The sequence below is a fragment of the Salvia splendens genome, chromosome 17, assembly GCF_004379255.2.
Source record: "Salvia splendens isolate huo1 chromosome 17, SspV2, whole genome shotgun sequence".
NCBI classification, from domain to species: Eukaryota; Viridiplantae; Streptophyta; class Magnoliopsida; order Lamiales; family Lamiaceae; genus Salvia; species Salvia splendens.
Window position 1 is genome coordinate 3,946,944 of NC_056048.1, and position 17,092 is coordinate 3,964,035.

The 17,092-nt window shown below is 36.3% G+C and overlaps 3 protein-coding genes across 3 annotated transcripts; all 3 read right to left on the reverse strand.

Moving 5' to 3' along the window:
- Positions 1 to 5,350: 5,350 nt before the first annotated feature.
- Positions 5,351 to 8,107, reverse strand: LOC121773284 (protein THYLAKOID ASSEMBLY 8-like, chloroplastic). The gene is made up of 3 exons (XM_042170103.1): positions 7,600 to 8,107; positions 6,343 to 6,733; positions 5,351 to 5,728 (listed from the first exon to the last, which is right to left on the reverse strand). Exons 1-2 carry the CDS (start codon positions 7,999 to 8,001, stop codon positions 6,344 to 6,346), a joined length of 792 nt encoding a protein of 263 aa, XP_042026037.1. The 5' UTR covers positions 8,002 to 8,107; the 3' UTR covers positions 5,351 to 5,728; position 6,343.
- Positions 8,108 to 9,773: 1,666 nt separating this feature from the next.
- On the reverse strand, positions 9,774 to 10,807 carry LOC121774091 (cytochrome b561 and DOMON domain-containing protein At5g47530-like). The gene is made up of 3 exons (XM_042171017.1): positions 10,516 to 10,807; positions 10,207 to 10,446; positions 9,774 to 10,125 (listed from the first exon to the last, which is right to left on the reverse strand). Exons 1-3 carry the CDS (start codon positions 10,696 to 10,698, stop codon positions 9,916 to 9,918), a joined length of 633 nt encoding a protein of 210 aa, XP_042026951.1. The 5' UTR covers positions 10,699 to 10,807; the 3' UTR covers positions 9,774 to 9,915.
- Positions 10,808 to 11,010: 203 nt separating this feature from the next.
- LOC121775257 (EH domain-containing protein 1-like) lies at positions 11,011 to 15,837 on the reverse strand. Its single transcript, XM_042172305.1, has 16 exons — positions 15,616 to 15,837; positions 15,434 to 15,513; positions 14,682 to 14,750; positions 14,522 to 14,579; positions 14,203 to 14,258; positions 14,080 to 14,122; positions 13,935 to 13,996; positions 13,531 to 13,650; positions 13,310 to 13,412; positions 13,156 to 13,205; positions 12,643 to 12,771; positions 12,304 to 12,555; positions 12,121 to 12,200; positions 11,691 to 11,817; positions 11,442 to 11,585; positions 11,011 to 11,362 (listed from the first exon to the last, which is right to left on the reverse strand). The coding sequence occupies exons 1-16, from the start codon at positions 15,695 to 15,697 to the stop codon at positions 11,177 to 11,179; spliced, it is 1,641 nt and encodes a 546-aa protein (XP_042028239.1). The 5' UTR covers positions 15,698 to 15,837; the 3' UTR covers positions 11,011 to 11,176.
- Between the last annotated feature and the right edge of the window lie 1,255 nt (positions 15,838 to 17,092).

Here is a 17,092-nt window from a genome sequence, read left to right on the forward strand (position 1 = left end):
CCATCTGTTCAGCCACTGCCAGTGCATAGTGCATCATGTCATAATCATTAAATCTAGAAGGGAGCTTAATATTCCTCTTTGCTCTGTTTCTAGCAATCACTCTCTCTGGTGTTCTGATTTCAGCTTGCATTTCAGAAGCTCCACCACCACTGACATCAGATGTAGCATTTAGATCAGTCTGAGTTACATCTGTAGTTACTCTCTGGTCTTCCACCTCAAAATGAACTTTCTGATTATCCTTGTTGAGGAAAGGCATTTCAGATTCTTTGAAGATCACATCTCTGCTAATCACCACTTTCTTGTTTCCTTCCTCACAGCACCACAGCCTGTACCCACTGACTCCCATCTGATACCCAATCATTACACACCTGAGAGCTCTAGGTTCCAATTTACCTTGCTTTATGTGAGCATAAGCTCTACACCCAAATGGCCTCAGTTTTGAATAATCCCCATAAGATCCATACCATTTGCTGTCTGGGGTCTGATTTTCAATGGCAGCTGAAGGACATTTATTGATCAAAACAACAGCAAGTAGAGGCTGCTTCACCCCAAAATGGTTTAGACATTCCAGACGCTATTAACATGCACCTCACCCTTTCAAGAATGGTTCTATTGATCCTCTCAGCAACCCCATTTTGTTGTGGGTTGTGAGGGACTGTTCTGTGCCTCTTTATCCCCTTATCTTTACAGAATCGATCAAATTCATGGGACAAGAACTCAAGCCCGTTGTCAGTCCTAAGACACCTCAATGGCTTTCCTTTCTCCAACTCAACACCTACACACCATTCTTGAAACCTCTGGAATGTTTCTGATTTGTCTTTCATTATTACTATCCAAACCTTCCTTGAAAAATCATCAACAAAGGATAAGAAATACCTGCCTCCTCCAAGGCTATTCACTGGTGCAGGTCCCCATATGTCACTGTGAACATATTGGAGAGGCTCTTTCGATGTGTGCTTGCCCACTCCATATGGCAGTTTTTTTGCTCTTACCAAGTATGCACTCCTCACAAGATCCAATGTGTCTTTGTACATCAGACTCAGACATCTGAATTATGCCTTGTTTCACCAATTGCATCATCCCAGCAACTCCTACATGCCCGAGCCTTGTATGCCAATTGATGGTTTGTTGAGTTGAATTTGCAGAACCATCAATAGGCTCAGCTTGTAGATAATAGAGTACATTACTTCTGATAGCTCTCATAATCGTCTGGCCATCCTTTGTAACAAGCATTTCTCCACCATAAAGGGTCAATCTATAACCTATCTTCTCAAGAAGTCCCAATGAGATCAAATTTCTCTTGATGGATGGGATGTACCTTACATCAGTAAGCTTTCGCAGTGATCCATCTTCCATCCTCAAGCATATGTTCCCAACACCCCTTACATCACACACATGATCATCTCCTAGCAACACCGAGCCTTCAGATTCCTTTAAATCTTGGAACCAGTCAAGGTTGGAGGACATATGGAAACTGCAACCTGAATCCATGATCCACAGCCTTGATAATGGACTATCCTCCACCACATTGAGAGCTCTTGCCTCTTCAATTTCCTCAGTGATAGCTGCTGTACCATCTGCTTTGTGATTTTCTGCTTGTCTTTTCTTCCAAGCAAAGCAATTTTGCTTGATGTGTCCTGGTTTCTTACACCAAAAACAACTTCTTGACTCCTTCTGATCACCTTCCTTCGCACCCCGTGGTCTCCATTTATCAGATGAGGGTTTCTTGAATTTGAATTGTTTCTTTGATGCAGTCTTCACATTAAGGCTTTCAGCAGCTTGATCGATTTGCTTGCTGACAAATTTCTGCATTCCCTTCAGCTTTAATGCAGAATATACCTCCTCTAAAGTCACCTTTGAATCCCTTCCGAGAAGTATTGAGTCTTTGAATTGCTCAAAACTCGAGGCAGAGCATTCAATAACATCAAAGCTTTATCCTCATCTTTCATGGCATCATCCACACTCTCAAGATCATCTATGCACTTGCGAAAATCTTCTAATTGATCTGCTAAGTTCTTGGAGTCAGAAAACTTGAAATTGAATAACCTTTGTTTGAGATGCAATCTATTTGAGATCGACTTCTCCATATAGATTTTCTCTAACTTCTCCCAAACTCCTGCGGCATCATCTTCCTTTTGAACCTCCCTCAAGACTCTATCGCTGAGGCACAAGACAATCGAGCTATACGCCTTGTATTCCAGTTCTTGAGATTTCGCCGCATCCATTCCTTGAATCTCCTTCTTATCCGCCTTGGATTTGACATAATCCCAGACTCCTTGCTGCATAAGAACAGCTTTCATTTTCAATCTCCACAGGCCGAAATCATTTTCGCCGGTGAACCGCTCAACGTCGAACTTCGTGGTAGACATTGTTGAATGCGTCGTCCTTCTTCGTTTTCCCACAGACGGCGCCAATTTGTAATGGTAGCAAATACGCGACTCAATCTTGCTATCACAACAAGATCGATTCCGGAACAAGAAGAACAAACACTCGATATGAAAATGAATAAAGCTAAGAACAACTCTCGGAGAATTAATGGAAATCTTGTATTCAATTTCTTGTGGAAGATTACAAACTGATGGATGAAAAATCTTTCTCTCACACTCGCTTGCACAGCTCGGTTATTCACTCTATATAACACTAATCTAACAACCAAAACAAATCCAACGGCTGTCATTTAAGCTAACTAACTAATCGCATCCGACGGCTCACGTTTGTCTATGCATCAGTTAATAACAACGGCCAACACCGAACTCGACTAAGTTCGGCTAATACCGAGCACCAGCAAGCTCGGCTAATCACCGAGCACGATTAAGCTCGGCTAATCACCGAGCACGATTAAGCTCGGCTAACACCGAGCTGCAATCAATCACCTAACAGTATATCAGTCCCTGCCGCGCACGATTAAGCTCGGCTAACACCGAGCTTGACTGATTGTGCAGTTTTGCCCCAATTCTCATAACATTTAGTGGGCCAAATAAATTAATTAATCAAATTATATGTAAGGTAATTATAGCATTGATAAAGAACAGACCCATTGATTTATAATCATATCCACTATTTTAATAAGTACTACTATTAAATTTGGATAGAAATGAAATATACTGATTCATATTCTAAACAGTTTCATTTTTAGAACTGTTTAGTGGGCCAAATAAATTAATTAATCGAATTATATGTACGGTAATTATAGCATTGATAAAAAAAAAGTAAGGGGGCCACTGAACTATAATCATTCTCGTTATTTTATTAAATTTCGATAGAAATGAAATACTATGTTGATTCATATGCTAAATAGTTTCATTATTAAAACTGTTTAGTGGGCCAAATAAATAAATTAATCAAATTATATCATTATATGTAAGGCAACTATAGCATTGGTAAAAAAAAGTAATCATACCCACTATTTTTATACTCCTATTAAATTTCCATAGAATTTTAAATTTAATTAGACCAATTCACCTGCCTCACTTTTAAATTTCAGTACTTCCGTTTCAATCTTATTGATCTTATATTTTCTACGAAACAAGTTATTATCCGAAGTGTGTAAATTGTATAGTTCATATTATTTTACTTTGATTGAAACTTATTGTCAAAAAAATAAAAAATCTAAATTTATATAGTAGTATTTAAATATATATAAAAAAATCAGAAATAATATCAAAAGTTCGTAAATATTTACTTAATTAAATTAGTCGACAAGTTTATATAAGGTGTACGGCTCATGCACGAACAATCCTAGTGATTAATGTAATCCACATAGGAAAATCACAACCAAATCATACAATAATTTCAAATATTTACACCGAAAATCCTAATTTAATAAAAAGCGATGGCAGACATAGAGAACACAACACGCCTCTATTATAGCACCGGAAATCGCGGCCACTAACCTAACAATATCTGTAATTACAAATAAATTTTAAAAATAATATTCTTAATTATTGTTTAAAACAGAATAAAATCAGCCTGAAAATGAATCTCATCGTATCAAAATGAATTCATCGTATCGAAATGGCACGTGCTTTGTTCAATGTTTTTATCGAAATACGAAGCAAATATTTGTATTTGCAACTTGCAAATACAAATCATGCATAGTTGGCACTATCCTCTATTTTGATTCATATAATCTCAGTGATTTGGTCTGTTTAATTTTGACTCAATTTTCTATATTCATTTCTGAAATTCTATTACGCTTCCTTCCTTCCAACACTATTGGAGAAGAATATTTCAAACTTTCTTCAAGTGTTACTCTGAGTCTAATTATAAAAAAATGTGTTTTTAGACTAATCTTGATTTTGACTGCACATAATTAGCAATGTAAAATTATGTGAATGGGTAGTTATTAATGTACATACATAATTGAACATTCAAGATATTTTACATAGAAAATTAGTTTATAAATATTAATTTAAAATAAATTACATACAAATCATTATGCAACCACTTAGAAAAATAATAGTAAAATTTTAAATGAAATATCTACCAAGGTAAGAAAAAGCTAATTCTTTTAGTATTAAATATAATTATTTCGAACCAAGCTATAGAATAACAAACTAATTTGTAATTTAAGTTTATAAATTTAAAATATAGAAGCACTATGTACCAATTTATGTATATTTATCCTTATTCAAAGTGGGTGTGATTATAGAAAATCAGATGGTAGGATTAAGTGAAATATAAAATGTGATGAGCACCAAAAGTCAAACAAGCTATAGCTAGTAAGATGAGTAGTAGTGTTGGGAAATCCATAAAGATCATATTTCAATAACCCAAGAAATAACAGTTGACTTAGGTAGCATGATTGCCCCTTCTGCTGTATATAAAGGCAATCACTCAAAACCCATATTCCTATCTTCCTCATCAAAACAACTCACACACTTCAAACCCAACTCTCCAGTTGCAGACAACACAAGATAACCAGATGATTTGTATGTGTGCAGACTCCCATTTATGCACATTCACCTTCATCCTATGTACCTGCATATGGATCCCACTCCACCGTACGACTCAATTGCTCGCCAAAATCCTGGCCTTCCTCGTCAACCCCCACCATCAACTCCCGGACGAGACTCCATCCTGTAATCTCGATCTCCCAGTTTCACATTTTCGCGACGTGGACAATGAGGAGGAGGAGGTGGAGGAAGAAGAAATGTGTTCAATTTGCTTAGTGGAGTTCGAGAAGAAAGATTTGGTTAACAAGTTAGGGAGGTGTGGGCACACGTTTCACGTTGAGTGCATGGAGAAATGGCTAGAGACGTGTCGATTCACCTGCCCCTTGTGCAGATCGCGCCTGCTGCGCCACCCTAGTTCTATTCTGCCTCATTGCCATTCATAAGCCTTCCTTTTATTCACATGTATATAAGCTCATTTTGACTAAGGAAAGGATGCTTTTTTTCATCTTTATTCAATGTTTGGGCTTTGCATTTTCAGTTTTGGTGAATATAGGATTACAACAAGGGAACATACACCAGACATTGTTAAAAGTAAATGAAGCATTAGAAATCAGCTACTGCTATTTTAGTATCGTTGGCAGAGTACCAATTTGAGCTCTCCCCCTAAAGAAGTTGACAGTTTCACAATGTTGCCTAAATACATACACATGCTAAGATATAGTAAAGGCAAAACCTGGATCCAATCGTTCATTCGATGAGCAAAGATTCTTCTCTTGCTTGCATAATGTAGCGGAGTAGGAGCAGGTTCAAGCAGAACAGAGCACTCCAAATTCCTGAACCAAAATACAGTCAATAACTCAAATAGAACCATACATAATCGGAAAACAGATCACTCTGGTCAGGTATATTACTTGAAATGTTTGTATATAGTTTTTACTTTCCTTTGGAGTTATTTATATTCAATTTGAGTTGAGACTTGAGATTATAACTCTTGTATGAAAAGTAGAAACAAACCAAAGAATATAAATGTTTGAGGCATATAAATGAGAAAAAGATGGGAGATCTAATATCTGTGCAAAAGAAAAGAAGGTAGGAGACCTAGCAATTAATTTGAGTTTGCTACATTGTCCAAATTTATGCTATTATTTTTACGTCTTTGCACACAATAAAATCTTGGTCTATAAAAGGATATATATACACATTATCTTCAAACTGAAAACACTTAACACAAAGTGACACTAGATAATGGTAAGAGACCGTCTAAACATATACAGCAGACAAGAAACTTTTTTATAAACAGAAAACCAGGTGTCCTAAGACTTTTAGTAAAGCTTTTCTGATGAAGCCATGTGCAATTAGGGTTTATTAAAAATCGAAGCAGCACCCTCTCACCAAAAGCTCAAAAATAAATAAACATAATGCACCTCAACAGTGACAACGCACAAACCTCATCGTAATCCAAAAATCTCCTCAGGAGGATCATAAACACGTTGATCAGGAAAAATTTCCTCGAAATCTTGCTTGACCTTGTTCCTCAACAAGGGATGCGGAAGTAGCCCCTTCAATAATATCCTAAATGGCAATTGCTCAGGAAGATCTGGAGACTTTTTCATATCCTCGTAGACATTCATGGCGTCGGCAGGAGAACCATACTGTAAGAAACCACGAATAACTTCTGTATAAGTCTGGGAGTCAGGAAACAGATCTTCCTGTCTCATATTTTGCCACAAATCCATCGCATCCTCCATCTTTTTCCGTCTAGCCAATGCAACAATCAAATCCTTATAAAGGTAAACATCAGGTTTGTACCAGTCTTGTTTTTTAATCACCTTAAACATCTGAAAATATAACAAATTTCAGAGTGGTCAGACAAAAAGGCAGAAAAAGAAGCCGACATATAATGGATATGAGTTAACAAAGCAGCACATGAAATTCGAATAGAGTCCATGAACTTGATCAGTAGGACACATAAACTCACATAAGCAATGGCATTTCTATTCTGTTCGATTTCCTATTCTCTGTTTCCTCACTATTTGACACGAGGCACACTCTGGTGCATCCACCCTACTTAAAACCTAATTGAGGATTCATAAATCCTGATTCTGGTGGATGAACAAAAGTTTTTGCCTTTGAACATAATGATATAAACTTACATAACAATATTCTCCACTTCATCACTAGTTGACCATAAACACAAAAACTCACATAAGAAATATCATTTTCTATTCTGTTCGATTTCCTATTCTCTGTTTCCTCACTATTCGAACATGGGGCACATTCTGGTGCATCCACCCTACTTTAATCCTAATGAGGATTCATAAATCCTGATTCGGGCGAATGAACACAAGTTTTTGCAGTTTTTGCCTTTGAACATAACTATATAAACTTACATAACCGATGCCTCAGAAATGATGATTTCAATGCATATTTAAGTAATCAGTAAAGATATTAACTTCAATAAACTAAATAGCTTCAAAATCAATAGATATATGTCAGGTCAGACACAACAAATGCAAGCCAATTGCAAAACCAAATTAAGCAAGCGCGAACACAACCAATACAATAACATGTGAATTGCACATCAGAATGCGAATACACAACCACTTTCGCTAGAAGACTCAACGTATGAGCACAAGGAAACAGTGACACTACAATGTACAACCAGCAATGCACGAGGTACAACTAAGAGCTAAATTCAATTCACCTTGACGGCGAGAGACACCTCCCCCTGGCGCTCGAGCTCAGTAAGAACGGCGACCATATCCATTTTCAGAAGCCTGAGCACGTGCGTCTTGATGAATTTATCAAGCTTTTCGTTTTCGTCTTTGAATCGCTTCATGCCTAATATGACGAAGAGCGCCTCCTTCCCGATGAGCTTCTTGCCTCTCCACAGCGGACCTCTAGGCCTTCCGTCGTGGTAGGCCCGGACGCAGCCCAATTTCGGCCCGAAAGCATCACTGGTGGTTGATTGTGTTGGGGGTGGAGAAAATAGAGGAGCGGTAATGGAGCTGCGGAGGGATTTCGAGAATAAGGAGCGGTTGGCAAAGAGGTATGCGTCGGCGATACATCGCGCCCTAGATCTTGAAACTAAGCCGGCGATTTGCATTCTCCGGTGGAGTAGAGTGGCGGCAACGGGAATTTCACCACTAGCGGAGAAAGGGTTTAAGGGAAAGACCGAAATTGGGGTTTTGACCTTCAAAATTCAAATCGTTAATTCTACTGTATGATTTATTATTAATAAAATTTGTGGAAACTCAAATTTTAACCTTGAAATGTAAATTGTTTTAACCGATTTACTTCATCCTTTACTAGCATCTAAGAATAATTTGAGGAGTTTGTTTGACCATTTTTCTTTTTTTTTTTTTATTTTTTGCTTGGAAAACCTGTTTGAACTTTTACCAAATGTTGTTTTGATGCAATTACATTCATAATTAAATGTTGCAATTAAGCTTAAGAGAGTGGTGATACCATTACTAATAATACTACTAGTACTAGTATGCATTGGTTCATCATATAAATCTCCTAGCTGAACTCGATTCTCTAAGCAATGTCAAATCCTATCAATCATACAAATTCTACCTAATTCATCCATCAATACTGTTGGTTGTATTGGGCTGCTGGATGGTGGACTATTATTTGGGCCTGGGAAATTAATTTGGCCCATCTACATTGGGCTTGTGTTTTGCCCTATCCCGTTTCCTGGATGATATACACCCCCCTCTTTCTTCTCCACCGCCTTACATTCTCATTCTCTCACTCTCTCTCTCTACTCTCTGTGTGACGATTGTGATACCCTCTTCTCTCTTCATCTTTCTGATGATCTCCGGTTGTTTCCACGGTGATCTTTCATGGTTTTAGAGTGATTGATCTTGTGTGAGTGTTGGAGATGGCAACTACTTCGGTTGCTTGAGTTTTGGAGAAACTAGGGTTTCTTTCTTGAGAGGTTTCTGTGAGATCTGTTCGGTGAGAGGTTAGATCCGGTATTGAGGAGTGTTTTGGGGTTGGTATCCGGTGTGTGAGGTTAATCACTTGAGAAACCTTCTGTGCTTCATTGGATCTTGGTTCTGGAGAATAGATCTGCCTTATTGGCGGGTGGCTGAGCCACATCCTTGATCTATTGTGTTTTCCAGTTGAATCTGCTCTATTTCTTTGATCTTACTGCACCAGATCTGAGAGGATCTTTCCTATTGTACTAACTAGGGTTTGAGTGTGCAGGTTCTCGGTGGTCCAGAGGCGCATCCGGTCAAGGAGTGCGTGGTCCGAGATAGTTAGCTATATCTGTTGTAATAGCTAGGTTTTAATTGTATAAAATCAGTCGCGTGGGTGATAGTCTGATCCCTACAAATACAAACGCCCATTAAAAGAGAATTTCAATTTAGAATTGTTGTTAAGTCGTAATGCTCATAATTATAGTGGCGCATGTTTTACATTTGGAGTGGTACTATTGTGATGATTAAATAAATCCCAAGTTCCTTTACTTGTAAAATTTCATACTAATAACGATTACTAAACCATATAATGTTTTGACAGAATAGAGCAATTGTGTAATCGAGGTAAACAGAAACGTAAAGAAGACACAAATTTATGTGGTTCACCAACGTTGCGTTGGCTACGTCCACGGGCGGAAACGGAGAACATATTGTATTCAGATTGTTTTTCAGAGTACAGAATTATGCGCCCTACTTCTATATAAATAAGCACACAAACGACGAGTCATAGCGTCGGGCCAGGGGCCCTCCACGCACCCGGACCCCAGGCAAGGGGGCGTCGCCCCCCTGACTCGCTGACTGGTCAGCGAGACCCCGTTCGGCTAGCGACAAACTATACGGATTCAAGATATACTAAAATATAACTCCATGAATACATTGCAAATTTTTGTTGAATTGAATAAAGATGCATAGAATAAAACTGAAAGATCATTACTACATCACCGTTTTCTACTCTCCTAAATCAAATTTGCCCCCAAATAAAAAAATACAAAACCAAGTTCATGCTATCAAAATAGCAAGGTGAGAATAATCTATACATATATCCATCTGAGAATCTGAAGAGCTAGAGCAATCACACCCAAAACTCCCAAAACAGCACCATAAACAAAATCCCATGTCTTGGGCGTCTTCTGATTGCCAATACCTTGAAATATATTTACAATGATGAGAACAATGAGGGCATAGCCGAGTACGTTATGATAGATGATCCAATATCTCCGGGAGTCGTGTTCTTCATCCGGCTGCAAACACATGCCTAACAACTGATCCAATGTGAACAAATGTCTCTGATTATAACACTAATTAATGTGCATGTTTTTTACCTGAAGAGTAGCCAATGCAAATATTAGAGTTCCAAGAACTCCATGGCTGCTCATATGGTGGTGTTCGTTCTTGATGGTTATCCCAATACCCCATCCGAGCGTGCCAAGAATGAACCCTGAGGACTGAGACATGATGTGAAGATTGTACCAATTGTTGCTTGATTCTTTAAAGTATCGTGCAATGATTGCGCCTATCGGCAGGAGGACTCCCCACCCCATGATGTTTACAGCTCCATGGATCTGTCATTGATTGATGTGATCAGATTGGAGGGGTATGATAGATGATTTTATCAATTAAATGAGGCTTACTCTTCTCAAGGCACGATGCTTGTAGTACTGGTGCTGCTTCGATGGCCAGGCTCCAGTGATCCCGTTGCTTCGATTCTCCAGAGATGTGTTGTTCTTGAGCTGCTCTTGATGGTTGTGGTGAAGTGAAGGTAGAGCCTCAGCACACATTGTGGAAAGTAGTAGTAAGATACAAGGGAAATTCATGCTAATATGTTTTACTATGTTGTTGCCTTTCTGTAAACTTTGATTTTTGAAATTGAACACAACTATGTAATGACAGCTACTGCTGTGTAAAGTAAAGCCATCTCTTGTGCCTTTGTATTGTGAGTGTGGCCTCGGAATAAAAATAGTCTAATATGAATAAATCCTTTACTTGTAAGAGAGGGAAAATGTTTGTCAGCCAATCATTTAGCTCATAATGCTGTCTGATTTTATTCCAATCTTCAGCATCTCTCTTTTCCTACAATCTCCTAATTTAGAAACTCAACACTTTTATCAGGTAACTTTTCACATTCAAGCACGAAAGAAATGAAACATATATTCTGTCAATCTTTTCATCTTCACAGTGATTTGTCTTATGTTTATGAAAAACCCACAAAATAGAAAGAGATATTATGTCTTGAGCTGCGTAATACATCTCCGAGTTACAACTTCAAGCCTTCTTGAAGATTTCCTACCGACCCTAGTCATATATGTTCCTGAAGTTTTTCAATAGCTCCGGAATATCATAGCCGAGCATGTCGTCCACAGCTTGAATCATCTTTGGCTTCAACTTTTCAAAATCGTCGATGTTGTAGCGACTCAAGACATCCCTAAATTGTTCCACGTTTGGAAAGTCTCCGGCTGGGAGATGGTGTTCTCTTTGAATCTACACACAAGATTTGTGTCACAAAGAACTCAAGTGCATTTTGGTGGGAAGCAGAGAGGGAAAAATAGATTAGACGTACCTTTTCGAATTCACCCTCAAGATTATCCATTAGTCGTCGTTGAGCCTTAGATTTGCCCATTAACGCCGGCATCTCTTTCTTGAGATGGCTAATGATATAAGCATGGATCTTGGCCGCTCTAGCACGTTTTACAAACTCGTTAATCTGGCAACATTTTATAAAAGAAAAACAACTAGTGGTATTAGATTGCATTACCAAATCAAAAGGAAAAATGAATGCATTTTTTGAGGAATTTAAAGCTCGGCTTACCCGACGATCGCAAGCCTTTTTGGGTATATCGATCAAGTCTACAAGGAGGTCATCTTGCTCTTTCTCAAACAGTTCCTTTCCTACAGGACCAGTAGCTGCTTCGTTCACAGGCTTGTCATTAAATGATCTGGTAGAATCATGTATGAAAAATCAATCATGAACTGAAAAAGTGACATTTTGGCTATAGACTTAATCCAAGATGTAGAAAACGAAGACTAATATGTCAATGAGAGTAGAAAAAAGAAAGACCTTTGGAAAGAAGAAGATTAATGTCAATGGAAGCATATACCACATATAGACCAAACATAGGTTATAATATTTTTGGAGAGCACAGACCACATATAGGTTCTAATATTAGTTTGCTGCGAGTCCAACCATTGATCATTTAATTGTATCATGTTTTTGAAATAGATTTGAATCCAAAGTGTACCCAATATAGACCCGGGATACTTCTGGAGTATTCAGGACTTTCCCAAGCGACCACATTAGAGCACCGTAGACTCGCATTAACTGCAAGTGAATCAATAGGTTATTCAGTTAAATCACATAAAGAAACACATAAATAGTCATTGTGAAACTTGTAGATGATAATCAACTCAGATTAAGAACTTGCCTGCTGTGTGTCAACTTGATCTGCTTTGTTCAGAACAACACGTATCTTATCATCATGACCATGAAGTGATGAAATTACACGTTTGAACTCATCACTGATGTCAAGCTTATGGGGATCGAAGAGGAGGAGTATTAAGTCACATTTTGCGGCAAACCATGATATGACACCTGTGAAATCATAGCTTCTCTGTGTCCGTTGCTTTTCTCCAGATAAAACCCCGGGAGTGTCCACAAATGTTATATGTTGAAGCAGCTACAACCAAATAAAGTTGCATCAAATAAATTGAGGAAAGCTTGATTCGATATATTTATACACATTAGCATGACAGGAAAAACTTACTGGATGTGGCATTTGGGAACACTCAAACTTAGACAAAAATGATCCACCGAAAGTAGTCAAACCAGTAAATGGCAAGTCAGCATGAACAGCAATAGTATTTCCTGGGATGCTCCTCTCATCCGGTCCAGACTGAAGACATCGACAAGAAGTGTGTCATATAAACATAACATAAATTGAACAGAGAAAGTGACTTACGAACACAAACAACATACACTGCACCTAAACTGTAATAGATAAACAAAAACTAGTCCAAATAAATAAATCAATCTGTGAACTTACTGTATTAAGATAATGTTTCTAGCTGCCATAACAAATAGGCATAAAAAATGAGAAACAGTACATTTTAAGAGTATAAACAGAGAAGCAAGCACAATTCTACTTTTGAAGAAGATGACCATGAATTTCAATTCTACCGTTTCTTAGTACACAAACTTCACATCTTACACCATTTTTAGATTCAATCAAGGAAGACATAAAAAATTATAATAGAAACAGATCATGCTTTTCGTGTACCATGACAACAATAAAACGGTCAGTAGTCGGTTCAGGTCCAATATGAGCCCCTATAAAGAAAAAAGAAAACATGTGTAAGTATAAATTAATAAAAGACAGGAGCAATTATAAATTTTATTATCATTTACTGTAACATAAAATACACATATTTAACCTGGGTAGCTGGATTGGAGCAGGTGCTTTATAAATGTTGTTTTTCCAGTTGAATACTGACCCAAAAGCATCACCATCGGTTTTGCATCAAAATCACTAGTAGTCTGGAAATTAGAGAGTACAAGCATGGTCAACCAATGTTTCCCATAAAATAAATGAATAAAAAACTTGCATACAAGAAAAGAAATCACAATGTGTATCTTTGTTATATAAATGACTCACCAAAAATGGGGATGCAAAATCATTAAAACGGTACATAGCTTCCAGTGGCTTCAGTTTCTCATTGTACAACATCTTCAAGCCATCAACCACTGAAGTGACTGAATTGAGGGAAGTGTGGTTCTGCACAATAATTTTATAAAAGCAACAAGTCAGCCTACTCTTCAAAGTTGAATGGGCATATGTGCACAAGCAAGACACACAACATGATTGAAACTCTATAGACACTTTAAGTTAATATTCCGTGCACAAATGCACTATGACTTGAGAAATCAAATCCTTAACTATTTCAAACTGCCTGTAGCCAAAATTGTTTAGCATAGTGCCATCACATATATGGTTATTCACGAGTTTTGATGCAGGAAGGAGAATGATAGACACAACAAGGTTACTACAAATGCAGTTACCTTCTTATTAGACTTTGTGCCAAACGAACTCATTGGTTTTGGTGGAGCTTGATGGATGTTTCCTGCAATATAGTGTTAGCGATATCTTTCGGAAGAATGCTAGTAGTATAATATTGACAAACTGAATTTATTAGCCGTCACTGACCATTGGTTTCAGAATTTTTGTTTGATACTTGATAACTCTTGTTCTGGGTAAGAGATGTGAAATAAATGTTAATGGAGCATACTTTCTACAAAATCACAAAACCAAGAAGGTTAATGTACTTACTTCCATAAAGGCATTCAAACCTGCCATTTGTGGAGGATCCAGTGTCTCCAAATAGCCTGCAAGAGCTGTAGGTAAGAAATCTTGGAATAATGAAAATAAGAAAAGGAAAAGAAGTTTTCATGGAAGATATCTCTTATCATCAATCATCATTTAGCAATTATATAACCAAAATTCAGACTGTTGCATCAAATAAAATGCAGTCCTCGGCACAAAGAAGAAAGAATAAATACAAATAAAATGAATATAACGAATAACATAATGCTGGCTTAATTGTTCCACTATAATACTTTGATGAAAGGTAACATGTTTCTCCACTTGCCTGTTCTTTTAAGGATATCTGAGTTTAGTTCATTTCCTTCTTGTGCAAAGGATATGAGCTGACAAAGGAATCATTTAACAAAATAACAGAATATGAGTTATCCAGGAATCATGCATTACTCTTTGAATCTCAATGTGTTCTTTTCTTAATTGACTAGAACCTGCATTGCAGTGATGAATTCCTTCAGACCTAGATATCCTTGTCGCTTGGAATCAGCAATTGCCCAGACCTAGAATTACAACAATGCAAAATAATGATGATACAAAGAGGAAAATTGCAGGGCAGAAACACAGTAATACTACAACATTGGGATTCAGTAGAGCAAATGACATGGTTTATTAGGGCTGATGACAACTTAGCACTAGCTGACCTCTCAGATACAGGCTGTCTGCTGGTCAAAAAATTCAAAAGAAAACATATAATGTTCTTTTTCATTTGTATAAAATAAGTGGAAACTTAAATGATCTTTTCAGAAAGAAGAAAATAGCTCTACATATTCAGTATTCCTTACTGATATCTAGAGATATGCGTATAAATACTAATTTCCATCTCTAATAAATTGAAGACTATACAAACTAACAGAAATTTATGTAAATGGCTCTTTCAATCTGCATAAGATAAATATACACAAGAAATATAAGAAATATGTTTTCTATGAAGTAAGCTTCAATAGTTTATAGAAAAATCACAAAACTCTTGCAATACATCCAGCTAAAAGATTAATAATGCCTAAAATAGAAAATCACAAACTCTAGCGCTACATCCACCTAAAATATTAATAATACCTAAAATCGATATTCACACCTCAATACATAAAAAAAACTCAGTAAGAGAAGCATAATCATTATTCACAATAAATCAAACAAAACGGAGAAAATTGAAAAATGAGGAACTCGTATCAGTATACTAAACCTGCTTGAGCTCAGGTTTCGCTAAACCTGACATGGCAAAGAAACTCGTCGCATCATTTCCAGTTAACCGGCCGTCTCGATCTGTAAACAAAAGAAAACTGAATTAAACGGCTAATATTCCATAGACGGAAACATTGCAACTTGGAAATAAAAACAAATTTTAGAAAAGGAAAGAGGCAGAACCTGAATCTGCAAAGTTGAACCAAGTTTGATACATTTTGTGTTGCTCTTTGGAATACAAGTTCATGCCTGAATCGATTTCCATTTCTCGGCGAGAATTTGAATTGCTTCTGTATGTAGTGTGCTGGTGATAAAATTTGTGAATTTGAATACCGTGAAAGAGGGAATTCAGTAACCAATTTTATGGAGTATCCTCTCTCCTCTTTTCTCTTCCCTGTAGTTCGATTAGTCCAATTTTTTACAGTTTAAACAAAACTCGTGCAGCTTGCTGTATAATCTTAAATTTTGAATTCTTATGATAATAATTAATTAATAATTATAGAATGTACTTATAATTATGATAGTAATCATATTTTTATTATGAACATCTTAATATAATTATTTAAATTACTAATCATAATAATAAAATTAATGATTATATTCTCGATTAATAACATATTAAATAAATCTTGTTGTCATTTTAATTAAAAAAATCTCTCTTCAGTTATTGCGTAATTTAGTTATCATGTCATTTAGTTAATTAAATTTAATTGATTAACATGTGTTCAAAATTCTAACAATATTTCTTCATTAATATTACTTTCTATATCATTTTTATCGTGTATAACATGAGATGAACTTTTAATTACTTGGAAAATTGGAATATTTGAAAAATCTAAAGATGGCGATTCCCCCCACAATTAAGATTTAAAATTTACTACTATATCTTACGTATTTGGAGTAATCTTTTTGGCATGCCATTTTGAATTTTTTATAGTATCAGTTGAATGTTGATGAACAAACATTTAAATTTGGATACCGTTAGTTTTCCTTTCCACCAGAGTCAAGATTTTGATGCGAATTGTCACTTGTCATTGATGATTGGTTTGTCAATTTTTTATTTTTGTATTACGCTAAATGTTTAATATTTTTTGTACGTTTTTTGAATTTTCTACAAATAGATACTATACCAATTTTATTCTATTTGTAGAAATTTCAATTTTTATTTACAAAAAATTTGCATCTCACACTTGTATGAATCCCAATAGAAATTTTGTTATATTTTCTAATTTCAATTTGTGTATAATATTTTATATAATTCTCATTAAAAAAACTATTATCATCATATATTGCTTAAAACAATATAAAAATGACCTAGTATAATGTTTTGGTTGGATGATTGGAATAATAAAATGTGTCATCAGTCATATTGTTAAAACAAATAGAGACAATGAAGGAGAGAATTAATTAAAAGTAAAAAATGTTGAATAATTAGTATGGTCACTGTTTGAGATTTAAAAAGGTCTAAAATAATTGAATGATGTTTATAGTAAGCTGAAAAATCAGACAGCTATGACCCACGTAAATTGTACTCAAATACAGTTTGTAAAAGAAAATTTCAAATTTGAACCGTTTCTGCAATAGTCCCTCAAATTTAAAACTTTCCCTCAACATTTGTTGCATTACAACACCAACATTTGCTTGTCAAAACAGCCAGCAA

Coding starts and splice junctions, on each gene's coding strand:
- LOC121773284 (XM_042170103.1), bottom strand. CDS start 8,001: ATGCAAATCGCCGGCTTAGTTTCAAGATCTAGGGCGCGATGTATCGCC. Junction 6,734..7,599: donor AGGTGTCTCTCGCCGTCAAG/GTGAATTGAATT, acceptor TTATATTTTCAG/ATGTTTAAGGTGATTAAAAA.
- LOC121774091 (XM_042171017.1), bottom strand. CDS start 10,698: ATGAATTTCCCTTGTATCTTACTACTACTTTCCACAATGTGTGCTGAG. Junction 10,447..10,515: donor AGCATCGTGCCTTGAGAAGA/GTAAGCCTCATT, acceptor AATCAATGACAG/ATCCATGGAGCTGTAAACAT. Junction 10,126..10,206: donor TTGCATTGGCTACTCTTCAG/GTAAAAAACATG, acceptor ATGTGTTTGCAG/CCGGATGAAGAACACGACTC.
- LOC121775257 (XM_042172305.1), bottom strand. CDS start 15,697: ATGGAAATCGATTCAGGCATGAACTTGTATTCCAAAGAGCAACACAAA. Junction 14,751..15,433: donor CGAAACCTGAGCTCAAGCAG/GTTTAGTATACT, acceptor TTGTAATTCTAG/GTCTGGGCAATTGCTGATTC. Junction 14,259..14,521: donor AGATATCCTTAAAAGAACAG/GCAAGTGGAGAA, acceptor CAGCTCTTGCAG/GCTATTTGGAGACACTGGAT.